Raw genomic sequence first — 21,206 nt, 5'->3', positions numbered from 1 at the left:
AAATGCCCTTTACCTTCCCGCCGGAGCGGTACCTATTTATCTACTTGCACTTTGAGGTGCTTTCGAACTGCTAGGTTGGCAGGAGCTGGGACCGAGTAACGGGAGCTCACCCTGTCGTGGGGATTCGAACCGCCGACCTTCTAATTGGCAAGTCCTAGGCTCTGTGGTTTAACCCACAGCGCCACCTGCGTCCTGGCTTTGGGATTGCTCTCCTGCAATACCTCAGACATGCGGTTTATGAGCATAAGTATGCATGTTTACCTTGTGCACTTAGGAACATTGATTTTATTTGTGACGCTTTAGAATTTTTATAACACAATAAAGGACAGCGTACCACATTTGGCCAAATCCTGAACCACATCAGGCCAATTTGCGGGGCAAGGAGGATTGATTCCACGTTGATCCCAGAATACCTGTGTCAGGGCGGGCCTCCTATGTCGATCCCTAACATGCTGGCGAAACAAAACCTGGCAGGAGTCAACAGAGCCGTCTTTAGCATAAGCGCCGCCGGGGTGCAGAGATCTGCCCAGCGCCCCCAAATTTAGTTTAGCCCCCATGAATTTCTAATTACTCCAAAATGTGTTTCTCGCTTAGCATTTGTCGCAAAATGAAGAAAAAATGCAGCTTGCGGAATTCATAGTGTCTGTGCGCTCTAGGTGCTTTTTTGCAGAAATTGAAAACTAAAATCGATTGCTGAAACGCATGTGAAGTAGAGCCCTAAGTACTAAGTAGTTAGTCAAAGAAAATGCCGACAATTAGCGAAAATAAACGTTATTTTTATAATGAATTCTCTAAATGAATTTGAACTGTAAGTGATGAAATTAAAACACAATTTGCAGTGTTTCACTCGGGGTCAGCGGCACCTTTGGCACGACTGATCTCGGCAGCGTGACATCAGTCATGTCAAAGGTGCAGCTGACCCCACGGCTGCTGCTGGGCGCCCCCCAGAATTCGGTGCCCGGGTGCCCCACACCCCTTGCACCCCTGGGTAAAGACGGCCCTGGGAGTCAACCCTCCTGCTCTCAGTCAGGGCGGAGGAAGAAGAAGTAGCAACTCTTTCTTCCCCATCCCACCGCAATGGACATGGGGCGATTCTGGGCTGGGTTAGAGGCAATTGGGGGCCAAGATCGGGTCAGAGGGAAGCAGGCTACGAGCAGCTCTAGTAACCTCTTCTTCTCCCAGACCTAACTCACTCCCTCCATCTCTACCTCCTCCAAAGGGCTCCTGTATTCCTACAATCCCTGTGTTCACTACCAGTGTATTAAAGGTTTTGGAGGCTCCCACACAGACTCATCCTCAATTAATATCCTGCAGTTGTCTCCACCAGCCCAAGAGCGCCTGCTCCGGTCCTACTTCTCCAAAGACGGTAAGCAAATCCAGAGGTTTGTATTTTGCATTTATTTAATCCATAAATCGATTCACTTAAAGTCCCCTGTTTCCCTCCCCATCTCGCTGCAGGCATCGAGTACAACCTTTTGCGCTTGCCCATTGGCTGTTCGGACTTCTCCACTCGCCCGTACTCTTACGACGACGACTGCCCCGACGACTTTGAGCTGAAATGTTTCAGCCTGGCGCAGGAGGACACCAGGTTCAGAGTGAGTGGAGCTGGCTTGAAAGAGGAGGCCTCTGGTCCCCTCCTGTGGTTCTCCCAGATACCAATAGCAGACTCCCTTCTCCAGGGGCCAACCTGAGGTCACATTCACACCACAAAAATGAAAGCTTTATGCTGATGCTTTCAACAGCCACGAAAGGCTTCTGACTGACCCTAAGGACTCTCAGCACCCTTAACAAAACTGCAGTTCAGGCTTGTTTTACAACAACGAAGAGCTAAAGTTACGACGAGAAATTCTGTTTTAAAAACTGAAATGTAGCTTTGTGGAACAGCCACAGGACAGTTCGTGAAAATTCACCAGTGTTTTAAGATGCACTTTCCCCCTAAAGTACCTTGGATCCTGAACGCCTTGCGAGTCGAACGTTTTTGGCTCCCGGACGCCGCACACCTGGAAGTGAGCGTTTCGGTTTGCGAATGCTCTTTTGGAAGCCGAACGCCCGATTTGGCTTCCGCGGCTTCAGAACGTTTTGGAAGTCAAACGGACCTCCAGAATGGAATCTGCTCGACTTCCGAGGTACCACTGTACACATTTCTGCAAGTAGATTTCCCTAACATAATGTATTTCTGTATCTTATTTTCATGAATGTATACATATTCATATATGTATATACAGTACCTCGGGTTACAGCCGCTTCAGGCTGCGCTTTTCCGGGTTACGGATCGCCAAAACCCGGAAGTACAGGAACTGGTTACTTCTAGGTTTTGGAGGTCGCACATATGCAGAAGCGCTAAATCGTGCTTTGCGCATGTGCAGAAGCACCAAATCGCAACCCACGCATGCGCAGACGCTGGTTGCGAACGGTACGGGTTGCAAACATGCATCCCGCACAGATCATGTTCGCAACCCGAGCGTCCACTGTATATACATATGTATACAATATGGATTTCCCACCCCAACATTTCCCCCTAAAACACACATTTTGATAAACGTTATTTGGTTTATTGCAAATTTAAGAGAAGTGCCCATTCCGGCGGATATTTCTCTTCCTCAGCCCATGCGTATTAGTGCGTGTTGCGCTGAAAGACAAAAACCAAACCGGATTTCGCCTCCATCCCTACACACACCCTAAAACTACAAATCCCCTCAGTCCCCAGGGGCTTATGCAATTCCTCCAGAGGCTACTCAGGAGAGGAGAGCCTGGCCAATGGGGTGACTTTTTGTGGGGCTGTGGATGTTGCCAGACCCCCAAACCCAACTTGGAAGTCTATAGGGATTTTCCTGCTCGCCCCCATCCCCCCAGGTGGATGAGAGCACAATCTCCACCCGGCCTCCCTAAGCAGGTTAAGAAGGAAGGATCCCCTCCCTTCGCTGGACCTTTAGCAAAGGTTTGCCTCCATTTCCATCCAGCAATGTAAATTCCTCGTTTGTTTAGACCAGGCTTCCTCAACCTCGGCCCTCCAGATGTTTTTGGCCTACAACTCCCATGATCCCTAGCTAGCAGGACCAGTGGTCAGGGATGATGGGAACTGTAGTCTCAAAACATCTGGAGGGCCGATTTTGAGGAAGCCTGGTTTAGACACTGTGTTTTAAATTTGAATGCCATGCCCCCAGGGACTGCGCTCCATGCTTAACCTGCCCCGCTCGATGACGTCCCTGGGGCTGGCCCCCTAGGCCTCAGGTATGGGCCCTAATATTGAAGCACATGAAAATATAGTGGTACCCACTTAGGGCGGAACAAGGACCAGACCGACACAGCTTTGGAGAAAAAGAAGGTGAGGGTTTATTGCTGAGCAATAATGGACCCAGTTGGAATCTTTTCCAAAAGACTGGGACCCCGAAGCATACAAATCCTGAGGTTATATACCTGAGCAAATCACAGATCATGAGACAATCATGAGAGAGTCACGCACGCCAGCGAAAAATAACCAATTAGCGCCTCTTGCCATGCCCCTGGCCGTGCACAGAGTTCACTCCCAACTTCTGCTTTCCATTGTCTGCACAATGATGCACAGTCTGACCCTTTCCCTAGTTCTCACAGTACGGGGAAATGAGACTCGGGGAGGGAATCTCCTGGCGCTACCTCCCCCTATGCATTCTGCCTCATGTAGGGAGTTTTTGTGGTTTGGCCCTTCCTGTTTCGTGGACTATTTTAGCCTGGATTTGAGGGGGAGTTTGTACCAGTGTCTTCTGATTCATGGCTCCCCCTTTCCTCTAGGGTGCAAGGATGTTTCTAGGTAAAAGGTCGGTTCTGGACTTGTGGTTCCAAGCAGTTTGCAGTTAGCTTAGGCAAAAGCTTTTCTTGATTCAAATGGATTATAAAATCACTGTAAGCCCTGTTATGTGTGAGCATATATGAATATATTGATTACTGATAACTGATTATATGAATAGCATAAGGGTAGCCCCCGTTTTCTTGCTTCAATATCTCTGGGATGCTCCTGGATCTGCTCACTGGATCCCCATCACCTCTCCCCGTAGATCCCTCTACTTCAACGCATCCTGGCCTTATCTAAGCGACCCCTCTCCCTTATTGCCAGTCCGTGGTCTAGCCCAGGTTGGATGAGAGTCAACGGCAAGGTGGAGGGCAAATCGAGGCTGAAGGGGAAAGCCGGAAACATGTACCACAAAACGTGGGCCCGCTACTTCGTCAGGTAACACCCGTTGGTCCGCCAGCGCAGATGCGCACACACGTTCTTTGGAGAAAGGGAGGATGGGATGAGTCGTGCCACAGAGACCCGTGGCTTGGAGCTGCCTCAAACAGCCCAACGCTGCTGGCGCCCTGACCCCGAATTGAGACGTGGGGGTACCCGAGACGCAGGCCAAGCGGTTAATGCAATTTCACATGCAATCCCAAATTACCCCAACAAGAACTTGGGGGGGGGGAGGGCAAATGCTCCACTCAGCAGAAGGAGAGGTCCCCCCAGAATAACAAGGCTGGCTTATTGCAATTTGAGCATCTCATGCTGTTGTTTATGTGGTAATTCTACTTTACAGAGTTGTGTGGAATTCGTTTGACCCTGTTTAGTTGTACTGTTTTTCTCTCGGGGGAAAGGCTGTGCGAGGTACTTGGCTTAGAGCCGTGGTTCCCAACGTGGGGTACAGGCCCCACAGGAGGGCAATTTGATTTGGGGAGGGGGCAATTTGAGAATGAGTTATTAACAGTGAATGGCGTTTTAGGCTTCCTCCACATGAATAGTTCACTTTTTTAATAATAAAAATTATATGTCACGGGTGTGTGTGTGTCAGGATATTATTATTAATAATAATAATAATAATTAATAATTATATTATTATTAATAATAATAATACCCCACTCATCTAGCTAGGTTTTCCCAGCCTCTCTGGGTGGCTCCCAACAGGATATTAAAAACACAATAAAACATCAAACATTAAAAACTTCCCTAAACTGGGCTGACTTCAGATACCTTATAAAGGGTAGATAGTTGTTTATTTCCTTAACATCTGCTTAGGTGGGGCATGGCCAAAAAAAAAAAAAAGGTTGGGAACCACTGGTTTAGAGTTTAAAAGAACACACGGCTTTGACTCGGCATATTTGTCCTTGTCAGATTGAATGTACAAGGCAGGTAGATAATAACTTGTGTCTCTGAAACATGTTTACTTGAATTCATATCTGAGACTGGCTAATATTTGCAGACTGACTCTGAGGCACACGGCCACATGCAAACCGCACGCCTGCTGCTCTCACAGTTAAAACTCACTCAGCGGTCGATAGCTGAGCGAACTGACCAAACTGCCTTCTGTGGTGAGACATCCTTATGCTACAGAATTAACCCTTTGCGTAGTATTTTGGATGCACCATTCGCACAGTTTAAAGCCCTGAACAAACACAGTCGGAGGCAGTGCCGTGGGAGGCGATTTTCGTTTAAAATAGCTCAACAGCATTGCCAAAAAAAGATAGCCGGATTTTCACTGTTGGGAATATGGCAACCCTCGCAGGTGGCAGCCTGGGAGAGGGCCTTCTCTGCGCCAGCCCCTAAATTGTGGAAGTTCCTGCCCACAGAGATCCAACTGGCACCTTCATTATGCAGCTTCTGTCAAATGCCGAAGACGCATCTCTTTGCCCTGGCTTTTGAGACCTGAGCTGTATACCGTAATTTTTGCTCTATAAGACTCACTTTTTCCCTCCTAAAAAGTAAGGGGAAATGTGTGTGCGTCTTATGGAGCAAATGTAGGCTGCGCAGCTATCCCAGAAGCCAGAACAGCAAGAAGGATCGCTGCTTTCGCTGCACAGCGATCCCTCTTGCTGTTCTGGCTTCTGAGATTCAGAATATTTTTTTTATTGTTTTCCTCCTCCAAAAACTAGGTGCGTCTTGTGGTCTGATGCGTCTTATAGAGCGAAAAATACGGTATTTTTTTTTTTAGGACCCACCTTTTTTCAAGTTTTTTCAAACTGTTTTTAATATTGTGTTGTAACCCACCCTGGGAACTTAGGGCAAAGGGTAGTTAAAATAATAATAATAATAATAATAATAATAATAATAATAATAATACCCTCCCCATCTGACTGGGTTTCTCCAGCCAGTCTGGGTGACTTACAGCATATATAAAAACATAGTAAAATGTTGTTATTATATGCACTATATGCTGTATATTTGATGATGGGATATATTAGCTGATGTGAAATATTCAAGTGGTCAGATCACAGTGCAACATTCTGCCTCCTGGTGGAAAAACATACACAAATAATCTGCACTTTAAATGTACATCACGACATCTAGTGGCATCATCTATTAGTTTCCAAGTAAATAACACTGCAAAAGTCCAACTTGTGCATTTGCATCATCAGTGCACAGCAAGATCTGGTTAAAAGAAATGAACCAGAGTAATAGACATATTTCCGATTTCAGCAGCTTCCGCACTGTAAAAGTGTCTGGGAAAGTGGAAGATGTAACGTTAGCAGCAGGGGGAATAGGGCTATTGTAGCTGAAGGCAATGGGACGCGGGTGGCGCTGTGGGTTAAGCCACAGAGCCTAGGACTCGCTGATCAGAAGGTCGGCGGTTCAAATCCCCGTGACGGGGTGAGCTCCCGTTGCTCGGTCCCTGCTTCTGCCAACCTAGCAGTTTGAAAGCACGTCAAAGTGCAAGTAGATAAATAGGTACCGCTCCGGCGGGAAGGTAAACGGCATTTCCGTGCGCTGCTCTGGTTCGCCAGAAGCGGCTTAGTCATGCTGGCCACATGACCCGGAAGCTGTATGCCGGCTCCTTCGGCCAATAAAGCGAGATGAGCGCCGCAACCCCAGAGTCGGCCACGACTGGACCTAATGGTCAGGGGTCCCTTTACCTTTACCTAGCTGAAGGCAACTTCAGTTCCATTCATAGGAATTAATGCAATGCGGTACTTAAAAGTCCAGAATGTTAGACATATATTAAGAGCTTTTGTCCTCCGATGTCAACAGACAGAAATTTCTCAGGTCCTGCCAACACTTTTACCAGAACCCCCTTCATGGAGGACAAAGTAGTAGCAGCAACAACAACAACAACAAGAACAACTAATAATAATACTAATACAGTGGTACCTTGGGTTAAGTACTTAATTCATTCCGGAGGTCTGTTCTTAACTTGAAACTGTTCTTAACCTGAAGCACCACTTTAGCTAATGGGGCCTCCTGCTGCCCCTGTGCCGCCAGAGCACGATTTCTGTTCTTATCCTGAAGCAAAGTTCTTAACCTGAAGCACTATTTCTGGGTTAGTGGAGTCTGTAACCTGAAGCGTATGTAACCTGAGGTACCACTGTAATACTAATAATAATAATAATCTGCAGTAAAGAAGGTTCTATGCCCATTACCAACAAAACTTTAAATTCTAAAGGATGAAGGCCTGCATTAGGACTTTTAACCCCAAAGTCCAGGATTACTCAACTGCTCCGCTGCCTCTTTGTAAGCAAAAGGAATAGAAACTTTAATCTAAATTTAAAGCTGAACATTTGGGGATGGGGTAGAAAATCCCTGAGACCCTCGCAGCCCCCTCCCAGAGCATAGCTCTGGCCCTTTTCATGTACTGAGCGCCGGGGCTAACATCCCCTCTTTCCTCCATCTGTTGGGGTCCAGGTTCCTGGATGAATACGCCAGACACAACATCACCTTCTGGGCGGTGACACCCCAGAACGAGCCCAACAGTGCTGTCCTCTCGCCCAGTGGCGACTTCCCCGTCAACCGCCAGACGGCCGAAGAGGCGCGAGACTTCATCATCCTAGACCTGGGCCCTGAACTGGCCGCCAGCTCCCACAAAGATGTCCTGCTCATCATGTATGATGACCAGAGGTCCGAAATCCTCGACTGGGCCAAAGTGGTAGGTCCCCAGTTCACTATCTCCCATTAAAGCGGCGCTCGATCAAAGCGGTGCCATAGTGCCTGAAATGCATGGTGGGAGTGTGGCCTTGCAATTGTTGACTCCACCTAAAATTGGCTCTGGGTCTGCCTGCTGTTTGGCTCCCTGGTGTCCGCCTCCACCAGATCCCAATGAGCAGGCAGGCCGCATGGCGATCTGAAATGCCAGTTTGCCATCCAAACTGACCCCACCAATGTGGCCCACATTTTAATCTGAGGAATTCAAGGTGTTACTGGCTGGGGGAAAGCGAAGGTCACAGAAATACTCTGTACATGTTCAGAGGGGCTACTGCCACCTCTTCATTCCCTCGCACGTTACCGGGTAGGACTCTAAGTGCTGGGGAGCAACCCTCCTTCCCTTTCCTCCTGCCCTCCTCTCACCCACCACGGCCGCTGGCTCTAATCTGCACCATGGCCCTTTTAAGCCCATGCCCTTCTGTATCACTCTGTCTCTCTGCCTCTGGTTCACAGCGGAGCCCTGGCAAATGACATCATCAGGCTGCGTTGCCCAGTCTGGAGCGGGCAACTATATTGTGAGGGGCTGAGAGGCAGGATCCATGTGGACCGGGCCACAAGCACTTACCTTGCTGCTCCAAAATCCCACAAACCCACTTGATGTAATAAAAAAACTATGAGAGGATGACATAGGCTATTGGATTAACCCCACCCAATGGCCTAGAATGTGGTCTAAACCTCCCTTTAAACCTGTATCAGCGAAAAGGAAAGAACTCACCCTGAAACTCACTTATAGCTGTTACCAAGGAAACGAGCGCTAATACGCCCAGGAACCTCACCAAATTGCTGGAGAGGATGCACCTCCACAGGCACATACCTCCACGCGTGGTGGGAATGTCCCAAAATCCAACTCGTCTGGACAGCAACATAGCTGTCAACCGTCCCTTATTTGGCGGGAAAGTCCCTTATCCCAGCGCCGTGTCCCACTGCTGTCCCTTATTGATGATGTCCTTTAAATTTCCCGGGTTTCAAAGGAAGCAGCTCCTCTCCCTCCCTCCCCACTGGCCAGGGAGGAGGGAGGCTCCCACTGTGTTGCTTGGCTGCGTTGCTCACCCAATAAGGAGTCTAAGAACGACTGGGGGGTGGAGCTTGCATGCCTTGTGCTGATCAAATCAGCTGCGTTGCCTGGGGACTCGCCTTTGCTCAGCACTTCCCAGCGGAGAGGTGACGGCAGTTTTCCTTGCTGCATCCCCTTTGCCGGGTTGCTGTGCTATGGGAACCACCATTTGAGGCTTTGTTTGGCTGCTGGTTGACTAAAATCCCTTATTTTGGCTGCTGATCCCTTATTTTCGAGACTGCTGGTCCCTTATTTTCAAATCTGTAAGTTGACAGCTATGGACAGCAATCATACAAGAAATATGCAAAATAACCAAGCAAGTATTAGAGGTCACCTCAGAACTGGCCCTACTAAACATGTTCCAAGATAATAATGCCCACTCACTTCATGAAGAGCTCATAACCCACCTACTCTGGGTTTGGGCTGGGTGTTCATCAGTATGCAGATGATACCCAGCTCTACCTTTCTTTCAAATCAGAACCAGTGAAGGCGGTGACAGTCCTGTGTGAGTGTCTGGAGGCGGTTGGAGGATGGATGGCGGCAAACAGATTGAGATTGAATCCTGACAAGACAGAAGTACTGTTTCTGGGGGACAGGAGGCAGGCAGGTGTGGGGGATTCCCTGGTCCTGAATGGGGTAACCGTGCCCCTGAAGGACCAGGTGCGCAGCCTGGGAGTCATTTTGGACTCACAGCTGTCCATGGAGGCACAGGTTAAATCCGTGTCCAGGGCAGCTGTGTACCAGCTCCATCTGGTACGTAGGCTGAGACCCTATCTGCCCGCGGACTGCCTTGCCAGAGTGGTGCATGCTCTGGTTATCTCCCGCTTGGACTACTGCAATGCGCTCTACGTGGGGCTACCTTTGAAGGTGACCCGGAAACTACAACTAATCCAGAATGCAGCAGCCAGACTGGTGACTGGGAGCGGCCGCCGAGACCATATAACACCGGTCTTGAAAGACCTACATTGGCTCCCAGTACGTTTCCGAGCACAATTCAAAGTGTTGGTGCTGACCTTTAAAGCCCTAAACGGCCTCGGTCCAGTATACCTGAAGGAGCGTCTCCACCTCCATCGTTCTACCCGGACACTGAGGTCCAGCACCGAGGGCCTTCTGGCGGTTCCCTCACTGCGAGAAGCCAAGTTACAGGGAACCAGGCAGAGGGCCTTCTCGGTAGTGGCGCCCTCCCTGTGGAACGCCCTCCCACCAGATGTCAAAGAGAACAACAACTACCAGACTTTTAGAAGACATCTGAAGGCAGCCCTGTTTAGGGAAGCTTTTAATGTTTGATGTAACATAGTATTTTAATATTCTTTTGGAAGCCGCCCAGAGTGGCTGGGGAAACCCAGCCAGATGGGCGGGGTATAAATAATAAATTATTATTATTATTATTATTATTACTCTCAGCAGCTGCAAACAACATAGCCAGACACTGGAGAGACCTGTCAGGAGTAATCATGGACCAATGGTATCAAATACAGTGGTGCCCCGCAAGACGAATGCCTCGCAAGACGGAAAACCCGCTAGACGAAAGGGTTTTCCGTTTTGGAGGTGCTTCGCAAAACGAATTTCCTATGTGCTTGCTTCGCAAGACGAAAATGTCTTGTGAGTTCCTGCGGGGTTTTTTTCCTCCCCCCCCCCTTTTTCCCAAGCCGCTAAACTGCTTATCAGCTGATCGGCTAAGCCGCTTATCAGCTGATCGCTAAGCCGCTTATCAGCTGATCGGCTAAGCCGCTTAACAGCTGATCGCTAAGCCGCTTATCAGCTGATCGCTAAGCCGCTTAACAGCTGATCGCTAAGCCGCTTATCAGCTGATCCGCTAAGCCCACTAAGCCGCTAATACTGTAGCGCTAATCCGCTAAACCGCTAATGGGCTTGCTTCGCAAGACGAAAAAACCCGCAAGACGAAGAGACTCGCGGAACGGATTCTTTTCGTCTTGCGAGGCACCGCTGTAGTATGAGAAACAGCCTTATTAGAAAAACTAACCGATAAACTGAAACAGACAGGGGGCCAAATAGAAGAGGACACCTTCACCCCGGTATGGCTCTCCTTCATCACATACATAGTCCAACAAAAATCGCCAATAGCATATGAATCAATCTGGCTAACCTGATTCAAACACACACACACACACACCCCACTCACACACATAAACAAATCTCACTACAGGCAACCAAAGACAACCAACCACACCCTGGGCCACCCCAACCACTCTCACCACCAAGGATACACGATGAGTGAATAGTAAGAGAACCCATACAAGTAACACTGACACAAAACTCCATACATACACTAAGTAGAAGAACAGAAACATAACCACCCCACCGCACCCCACTCACCATTTCCCCTCTCTCCCCCCCTCTTTTATTCCTAGGTAAAGGTAAAGGGTAAAGGGACCCCTGACCATTAGGTCCAGTTGTGGCCAACTCTGGGGTTGCGGCGCTCATCTCACTTTATTGGCTGAGGGAGCCGGCGTACAGCTTCCGGGTCATGTGGCCAGCATGACTAAGCCACTTCTGGCGAACCAGAGCAGCGTACGGAAGCACCGTTTACCTTCCCGCCGGAGCGGTACCTATTTATCTACCTGCACTTTGACGTGCTTTCGAACTGCTAGGTTGGCAAGAGCAGGGACCGAGCAACGGGAGCTCACCACCGTAGCGGGGATTCGAACCGCTGATCTTCTGATCAGCAAGTCCTAGGCTCTGTGGTTTAGCCCACAGCGCCACCCGCTTCCCCTTTTATTCCTAACCTAACATTAAAAAGCAAGCATTTACCTTGGAGACCCTGCCTAGCCTCTGCGATCGGCCACCACCACCTCTCTCTCCCTCGCGGCGATTTCAAGTCAGAAGTCGTGATGGCTTTACGAATTCCAGGACCTCCCCGGCAAAACCGGGGCAGTTGAGGGGTGTGTAGCTGCACCCAATCATTTTGGAACGCTGCTTTTGACTCGGCACTCCATCTTCTGTTTGCCTGAGCAAGGAGAACCACATCAGCCTGCCATTATCTTTAAGGTGGGGTGGAGGGATGGGAGACAATATTTTTAAACTGCACAAGCCAAGGGATAGGCAAAGGACACTCGAATTCCTTCCTCCCTGGTGCAAATAAGAATTAAAGCTTTGGCCCTCCCCCCCTCCTTTGGCAGATCCTTGGAAACAGCAGTTCCGCCAGGTACATTGCAGGCATTGGAATCCACTGGTACTACGATCCCACAACCCTTCCGAGCCTGACTTTGGATCCCACACACTCCCTCTTCCCCAATTACTTCCTGCTCTACACGGAATCTTGTAACGGTTATCCACCAAATGTCGTGAGAGTGGACCTCGGGAGCTGGGACCGGGGCGTCAAGTATAGCCAGAATATCTTGGAGGTAAGGTACTGCTACCCATGGGCCCACTGTGGCAGCAACTTGAGAAGAGGGAGCTTTCCGAAAATCTTCATCTGAGGGGTGGGGGTGAGCGAACGCACTGCGGTGCCCACGCAGGTCAGGGCTGGATCTACACTCATGTTCTTTAACGTTAAAGGTAAAGGGACCCCTGACCATTAGGTCCAGTCATGGCCGACTCTGGGGTTGCAGCGCTCATATCGCTTTATTGGCCGAGGGAGCCGGCGTACAGCTTCTGGGTCATGTGGCCAGCATGACTAAGCCGCTTCTGGCAAACCAGAGCAGCGCACGGAAACGCCGTTTACCTTCCCGCTGGAGCGGTACCTACTTATCTATTTGCGCTGGTGTGCTTTCGAGCTGCTAGGTTGGCAGGAGCTGGGACCGAGCAACGGGAGCTCACCCCGTCGCGGGGATTCGAATCGCTGACCTTCTGATCGGCAAGCCCTAGGCTCTGTGGTTTAACCCACAGCACCACCCGCATCCCTTCTTTAACATTAAGGGAGGGTTAATGAATGGTTTTGGCAACATAGATGGACATACGACATCCTACATCTTTACCTTGATGGGAAAAAGCCAAGGTAAAAAACATTTTAATGAACACGTGTGCTCTGTGATGTTTTAGAACGGCATACAGTGGAACCTCGTTTTTCAAACATAATCCGTTCTGGAAGACCGTTCAACTTCCGAAACGTTCGAAAACCGAGGAGCGATGGGCAGTTGGCAAAAGCCATTGAGAAAAAAAAGAAAAACACGCAGCAGAAGTCGTTCGAAAACGGAAGCAATCACTTCCAGGTTTGGGCCATTCAGCTTCCGAGATACTTGAAAACCGAGGTTCCGCTGTATCTAATATAATTATAATAGCAGGAAATAACGCTAAACAGGTCAGTGTAGATCCAGCCCTGGATGGAAGTGGTTTTGGGGGGGAATCTGGCAGAAGTCCTTTCCCAGAGATGGGACCCTTGGGACCTCTTGCAGGCTCTGCTGTGGAGCCCCCTGCCCCTTCCCCTTGGTGGGCCACCCCCTCCTCCCTCCCACCTCCCTGGCTGACCTATGCCCTTTGAGCCCTTGCAGAACATCAGCAACCATGTTGTGGGTTGGATCGACTGGAACTTGGCCCTGGATATGCGCGGGGGACCCAACTTCATTGAGAACTTTGTGGACAGCCCAATCATCGTGAATGCTGCAAAAGATGAGTTCTACAAGCAGCCCATGTTCTACCACTTAGCTCATTTCAGGTAAGGCTTCAGAGGGTGACTTTGGCTGTAACTGCCCACCAAGGATGCCCCTGAGGGTAATCAAAGAAGCCCCGTCGCACCGGCATAATGTACCTTTTCACGTAGCTATCTTGGTTCTGGTAATCACGACTGTTAAGTTGTGGGTGAACATATCAGACGACACAGCGATTCTTCAAACAGCTCTTGTTTATTCACAGGCCAGAACAGAACTGAACTGAAGGGTTTAGTCAGCCTGCTCATACAGAGCTCCAGTACAACATAACTGTAACAATTTTCTAAAACTATCCAATCACTGAACGTCACTTTCGATCCCTTATTTGCACAACTATCTACAGTATCCCCCTGCTGGTCCAGGGTGAGAACTTCAGTACATAACAACGATAATTAAAGCTTAATTAAAAATGCTAATTGTCATAATTATCTTGGGCTGTTAATGCTGTGTGCGGCTCCACCGTAGGCTCAGGTAACGATATATGTGTAAAAAAACCATATATCAGCCTCCCTCATTCCCAAAAAGAAACACAAACCTGGGTGTGCTCTCCTTAGAGAATGGGATAGCATGGAACAATATACACATTCATACAGACAGAAAGGTCAGTTTGCATTTTGTAGTACAGAAAGTATTGATCGGATGTGTAGAGACCTTTCCTATTCTACTTAATTCAAGAGAGTTCTGGAAGCTTCTCCGTGTGAAAGAAACAAGCAGAAGGTTCCTGATGTTTGGGTTATTCCTTCAGAGAAGCTGAGTACAGATGGCTTAAACTGGTTCTCTTATCTCTTTCTGTCAAGATCATGCTGACTATAAAAATAGACCGCAAGGAGCCTGGATTTGACTTTCCATCTCTTTTCCTTCCGGTGTGGTGTTCTGTACATAGTATGCTATAATGTCAAGGTTTAGACTTATTATAAGTTATTGTAAGCTTAAATCTGCTGCAACTGGATTTCTTACGGACAGTGCCAATCCTGAACAGAGTGGATTTGTGACCATTATGCTTATTTGCCTTCAGTAGCAGTAAAGCTCTGCTGGATGAAATATTAATTGCCTCTAGCCTATTTTGGGGGGAATCCTGCAACGTGTTTAAGTTGTTACTCTGCTAACTATACGTCTGAGTTCTGCTCTGGATCAATCCTGAGTAGTATTTCAAAGACAAGATATACTGGGGGTTGCCTCTCCTAGTCGCTACTGCCTACCCCTTGGCCCTTCTCCTACCCCTGACCAACCCCCTCCCTTCACCCCTCACCCACCCCCTTGACTCCCCCTACCCCTCGCACCCCAAATGTACTTTTTTATGCAGATGCAAAGATATACCGATGACACGGGGTTGCCGTATAGAGCACGGCGTCAATCCTCTTTCCCCGCCACCCTCCTCCTAATTTCTCTTTTCTCTCCCCAGCAAGTTCATCCCGGAAGGCTCCGTCCGAGTCTTCCTGGCTTGCAAGAGCCTCCTGGGCAAGTGCCAACTACAGACCGAGGGCTTCTTACGCCCGGATGGCGTGGCAGTGGTGGTTGTGCTTAACAAGTGAGTGCGCAGCCTTGGGGAAGGAAGAGCAGGTTGCCTGGCTGTCAGCATGTATTTGGGGGCCCCGGGAGAACTTCGGGGCTGGAGCACGCAGCACATTGCAGCAAAACTACGCAGTCGGTAGAGCATGAGACTCTTATAATCTCAGGGTCTTGGGTTCGAGCCTGTGGGAATGTTGAGGAACATAGGTGAGGATATATTGATTAAATATTATCCCTCCTCACTCCGGCTAGTGAGCAAGAAGCAGAACACATTCCCTTGCACATTGTTAGAAGCAAGTTGATGGTTTTGTTAGAATAATAATAATAATAATAATAATAATAATAATACATTTTATTTATATCCCGCCCTCCCCAGCCGAAGCCTGGCTCAGAGCGGTTAACAACAGTAAAATAATGCAGCATTCTAAAATCAATTCATTATAAAATCAGTTTAAATCAAATTAATGGCAACCATTGGGCTAGAGTTCTATGAGGATCACCAAAGGAGGGGGTCAGGCTGTGCCTTGGCCAAAGGCCTGGTGGAACAGCTCTGTCTTGCAGGCCCTGCGGAAAGATGTCAAGTCCCGCAGGGCCCTAGTCTCTTGTGACAGAGCGTTCCACCAGATCGGGGCCACAGCCGAAAAAGCCCTGGCTCTGGTTGAGGTCAGCCTAACCTCCCTGTGGCCTGGGACCTCCAGGATGTTTTTGTTTGAAGACCGTAAGGTCCTCCGTGGGACATACCAGGAGAGGCGGTCCTGTAGGTACGAGGGTCCTAGGCCTTATAGGGCTTTTAAGGTTAAAACTAGCACCTTAAACCTGATCCTGTACTCCAGCGGGAGCCAGTGCAGCTGGTATAGCACTGGGTGAATGTGATCCCGCAGCGAGGACCCCGTAAGGAGTCTCGCCGCGGCATTCTGCACCCGCTGGAGTTTCCGGGTCAGTCTCAAGGGCAGCCCCACGTAGAGCGAGTTACAATAATCCAGTCTGGAGGTGACCGTCGCGTGGATCACAGTGGCTAGGTCAGGGCGAGAGAGATAAGGACGTAAATTGAGCAATGCAGTCTGACTTGTCCAGATTGGATTGTTCCTGGTAAATTCCCCCTTTTCCCTCTCTTAAAAATAACAGCAACACAACAGTCTTCTTTAAAAGTAATGGCAAAGTTTACTTACATTCAGTTCACAGTAGTGTCCTGAAGGCAGGCTTTAATCTTGTGGTTCCAGTTACATTTCTACCTTGTGGCTTCCATCCTCTGTAAGGATGAGCCTTGTGCCAGCAGAGAGGAAGATGGCAAAAGAGGAAATGGGAAAAGGTGAAAAGAGGAAGATGGCTGCGTGATTAGCCCTTTTATAGGGTCTCCCAGAGTCACGCCCATCTACCTGGTCACACACAGGGGGAGGAGGCTCCAGAACAGGTATGACAGGAAGTCCTCCCTGTCTGGAGCAACATTCCCCTGTGCGTCCACTCTAGGAAACAGGAAATGTTATATTTGACTGCTACAGTGATGATACATCCCACAGAGCCCCATGTTGGGCTAAGGATTCCTGCATTGTAGGGGGTTGGGATGGATGACCCTCGTGGTCCCTTCCCGCTCTACAATTCTACGACGGTAATCTATGACCTAGGAGACCCGGGGAACCCATGCTACAGCCTGAGGCTAGCTGCTGCTGGGCTGCGGCTTTCAGCTGCATGCACAGTCTTCTGAATAGTGATAAACAAATATTGGGTGCTCTGACCCAGATGGAGACTCAAGCTTCATCCTGGCTCTCTAGAACAGGCCAGACAAACTTGAAGGCTTCGGTTCCGCCCTGGAGATCTGGCAACCCTACCTCTTGTTGAAAGCAAGGCAGTTTGCATCTCCCCATCAGCTGCCTCGCTTTTGACTGCTGGCTTGTTGGGACTCAGATATACCGTATTTTTCGCTCCATAAGACGCACCTAGTTTTTAGAGGAGGAAAGGGGGAAAGCCCCGTTTTGGGGGGGATCAGCTCACAGTTGTGCAGCTTCTTTTGCAAAGCGGAAAAGCTCTATTTTTTTGAGGATCAGCTCAAAGTTTTGCAGCTTCTTTTGCAAAGGGGAAAAGCCTTGTTTTTTTGAGGATCAGCTCAAAGTTGTTGAGCTTACTTTGCAAAGGGGAAAAATCCTGTTTTTATGGGGTTCAACTCACAGTTCTGCAGCTTCTTTAGGAAAGGAAAGGAAGCCGTTTCTACAGTTTCCAGACAGATAATCTAATTGGCCAGTCACATGTCGCTGGGGAAACAAACAGCCTCCGTCTGCAGAACATTCAACAATGGAGGCCTGGGCAAGGGGCTGGAGCCGGAAAGGGAGCCAGCGATTGACCACACATTTGCTCCATAAGACGCACAAACATTTCCCCCAACTTTTTAGGAGGAAAAAAGTGTGTCTTATGGAACGAAAAATACGGTACTTTTTTTCCCTGCCTGCCCCCCACATTGCCACCTGGGCTCATCACCTGGTGCATAGACCATGGGTTCACCTAGCTCAGAACTGTCTGCGGGGACTGGCACTGGCTTTCTAGGGCATTCAAAGAGGGAGTCTTTCCCAGCCCTGCCTGGAGATGCCAGGGATTATACTAGGGCACCCCTTGCATGCCCAATCTGCCCACTTCCCAGTAGTGCAGAAATTCACCAGGAAGCCTGGGGCAACCCAGCCAGATGGGTGGGTTATAAATAATGAAATTATTAAAAACTATATAAAATATTTCTAGGGGTGCCCCTACCTTTTCCTGGCAACCCTGGTGGGGATAGGGGTGGTTCTGTGCCCTGCGCCATCCCAACCCCTGACCCAGACCTTTCCTCTCTCCCTCAGGTGTATCTGGAATGTGCCTTTCAGCATCTCAGATGGTCAGCTTGGCTACATTGAGGATGTGGCTCCGGCCAACTCCATCCAGACTTACCTGTGGAAGACGTCCACTACCTGCCTCGGAGGAAAGGGGCAAGGGAAATGCCTTCTCCCCACAAAGTGACCCGGATGCATGGAAGCAGCCTCAATCTTCCCCCTGCCTCACCCTGCAAACCTCAAGATCGTGGATAGAGCCTGATTGTTGTCAGGCTTTCGGGGAATCAGATCCCTTCCCCGGTGCCAGTAAATAAGCAGATCAAACTAAAGGAGCGTTCTTACCAGTTAGTTCTTTAATAATCACAGCGAGAGACAAAGGAATGCATATCTCTCTAGAAATGGCGGTGCTCCCAGTAAAGGTTTTCCCCTGCTCTGTCCCCATTAATCTGTGCCACTCCTACGTCGGGTAACCTGAGCTTGTTGCCGCTGCGCTCTCTGTTCTATCACTCTTGGAGCCCGTCTAGTCCTAGGCGAAGGGGGGTCAGGAATGCTGTCCAAGGACACTGAATCTGCCAGATGTCTCCCTCCTGGTGTTTCCTCTTCTAGCTGTTCCTCACCCAGTATTTCCCAGCTTTCCCCCGCTGGACTATGCCCTTCTGCAAACCACTGTTCTAACTCAATACTGTCCTCCTGCCCTTGGGAAGCTTCAGGAGAAGGGGGCAGTGACTCCCACCATTCCTCCTCAGTCCAGCAGCCCCTGGCAATTGTTGGGACAATGTGGAAAGGAGGTGAGACTCTGCCCAGACCTGGAATAGGGAGGCTAGGAGATGCCTGCTTACAGATTCCCGCGTCCCTTCCGCCACCCCACCAAAAGGCATACATAAACTCTCTTCCTTTTTCCCAGGGCTATAATCAGACACTCATTTTTCAAGCATTAAATGTGATTTGAACCCTCCCTAACGCAGATATGTTTTTCTGCATTCGTGTGGCTGACGGGGTCCAAGCAGAGAGAACGAGGACGGGACTTGTGTGCTCCTTCTTGGGTTTTGTGCTGGGGGTGGGAGGAGGAATTGGTTTAGTCTATAGCTGGGTTAAAAGCTTGGAGGCTTTATTCTTGAAGTAGAGAGTGGCAGTTTTCATTTCTTAGTGCAGAAAGTATTGATCTGATGTGCAGAGATCTTTCTCATTCTAATTAATTCAAGAGGGTTCTGGAAGCTTCTCTGTGTGAAAGAAAGAAGCAGGAGGTTCCTGATGTTTGGGTTATTCCTTCAGAGAAGCTGAGTACAGCTGGCTTAAATGGTTCTCTTTTTTTTCTGTCAAGAGCATGCTGACTATAAAAATAGGCCAGAAGGAGCCTAGGTTACACTTTCTCATTCTATCTCTTTTCCTTCTGGTGTGGCATTCTGTATATAGTGTTAAGGTTCAGTCTTATTATAAGTTATTGGAATTTTTAAGTTAAGTCTGCTGCAATTGGATTTCTTACGGACAGTGCCAATCCTGAATGTAGTGGATTTGTGACCTTTATGTTCATTTGCCTTCAGTAGCAGTAAAGCTCTGCTGAATGAAATACAATTGCCTCTGGTCTATTTTTGGGGAATCTTGCAACGTGTTTAAGTTTTTACTCTGCTAACTATACGCTGGAATCTGCTCTGGATCAATACTGAGTAGAATTCCATGACATCCCTCCTTTTGTATTCAGGATTTTTGTACTTGTGCTATTTTACATATCATGAGGTTTCCATACTCTATCTTAAAGGAAGGCATTAATCCCCTTGTTTTGCATGGAAGATTGCTTGTTCTTAGGATAAAGGACAACAAAAGAACATCGGACGCAAGGGAAACTTCCCCTTAGCTGAGCCAAACCACTGGCCCATGCCGCTCAGTACTGGCAACTCTGATTGGCAGCGTCTCCCCATCATTTCAGGCAGGAGACATTCCTATCCCTTCCTGGAGAAACCAGAGATTGAACTAGGAATATGCGAAGCTGGTGCTGTATCCCTGACCTGCATCCTTTCCCATCAACTTGGGTATTTTGAGTTTTCCAGAGAACTGAAAAGGAGGTTGGGAATAGTCTCCCATTCAAAGTGAATTGTTTACTTATTTCCCACCCTTCTCACCCCTGAGGTTCCCTAAGGGTGCGTTACAGCGATAGAATACGCCATTAAAAGTTTTGCATGTGTTTTGGAAGAGATGAGGTAGGTAGGTGAGATAGACAGGAGGTAGCCTTTGGGTTTGGAAAGAGTGTTTGTTGCATAGTGCTAAAAATGTGTACATGGTATTTCCCCTACAAGAAGAAGAGAAGAAGAGTTTGGATTTGATATCCCGCTTTATCACTAACCTAAGGAGTCTCAAAGCGGCTAACAATCTCCTTTCCCTTCCTCCCTCACAACAAACACTCTGTGGGGTGAGTGGGGCTGAGAGACTTCAAAGACGTGTGACTAGCCCAAGGTCACCCAGCAGCTGCATGTGGAGGAGCGGGGAATCGAACCTGGTTCACCAGATTACGAGTCTACCACTCTTAACCACTACACCACACTGGCTCTTGGTCACCTGGGTGGCGCTAAGACAGATGGAGTCTCTTGAAGCTCCATCACCACAGCTGCCTCCGCCACCTCCCAAGTTACAGGACAGAATTAGCACCCCCCCAACCCCCCAACCCCTCCCCAAAAAATTATTCACAGGAAATCTGCCAGCTATTTGGCAATTGCTGCAGAAGGCACTATTACGCTTCAAACAGCTCTTCCCTTGCTCAGGCCAACCAAACGAAAGGGGGGAAAATTGACAAAAACAGTCATCTGTCCACAGACCCAGCCAAGATTATTTGTGCAAAGTTTTAAGATGAAAATTTCGTCCAATGATTTCACGAAATGCAGCCACACAAAAAAAAAGGAAGATGTACTCCATTAGGCAACAAAGTGCGGAAACGGATTCTAGGTTTTACTCGCTTTGCAGGGGGGTTGGTTGGAGAGTGAACATACAAGAGCTCTTTCGATAGGACTGACATTTCAGCTCCAAGAACATTTCTGTAGGTGGGTTTTTAATATATATATTCCAGCCCTTTGGTTGGAAACTACTTGGGACGGAATTTGATTCAAATGGTTGCCCCTTCTTCCTTTTCCCTCTTGAGTATTGCCCCTTGGGGACTAATTTCACCCAAAATACATTTCCTCCCCCCCTTAAGGTCCTTATTTGAGCAGAGCCACACAAGATGGATGGAGTGAGATCTGCTAAACCTGATAACAATCCCAGGCTAAAGGGGAGTGTAGAAATAATGTAGGATTCCTGGATCCCAGCAGCCCCAACCACCATGACTGGTGATGGGA

At 48.7% G+C, this 21,206-nt stretch overlaps 1 protein-coding gene across 8 annotated transcripts in view; it reads left to right on the top strand.

Moving 5' to 3' along the window:
- LOC308464933 (lysosomal acid glucosylceramidase-like) overlaps window positions 1-19,455 on the top strand; it is a 44,823-nt gene extending 25,368 nt beyond the window's left edge. For all 8 annotated transcript variants that reach the window (XM_080984640.1, XM_080984643.1, XM_080984641.1 and 5 more), the window contains exons 4-11: window positions 1,220-1,366; window positions 1,459-1,595; window positions 4,032-4,204; window positions 7,622-7,862; window positions 12,113-12,337; window positions 13,424-13,587; window positions 14,982-15,107; window positions 17,914-19,455. In XM_080984640.1, the coding sequence (XP_080840766.1) occupies window positions 1,220-1,366; window positions 1,459-1,595; window positions 4,032-4,204; window positions 7,622-7,862; window positions 12,113-12,337; window positions 13,424-13,587; window positions 14,982-15,107; window positions 17,914-18,070 (1,370 nt within the window). In that variant the 3' untranslated portion in view covers window positions 18,071-19,455. The remainder of the gene's footprint in view (window positions 1-1,219; window positions 1,367-1,458; window positions 1,596-4,031; window positions 4,205-7,621; window positions 7,863-12,112; window positions 12,338-13,423; window positions 13,588-14,981; window positions 15,108-17,913) is intronic.
- The last annotated feature ends 1,751 nt before the right edge of the window (window positions 19,456-21,206 follow it).

Source organism: Podarcis pityusensis (assembly GCF_964106645.2).
Source record: "Podarcis pityusensis genome assembly, chromosome: 16".
NCBI classification, from domain to species: Eukaryota; Metazoa; Chordata; class Lepidosauria; order Squamata; family Lacertidae; genus Podarcis; species Podarcis pityusensis.
The sequence above is the reverse complement of the archived record's forward strand: the minus strand, read 5'-3'. Positions and strand labels throughout refer to the sequence as shown.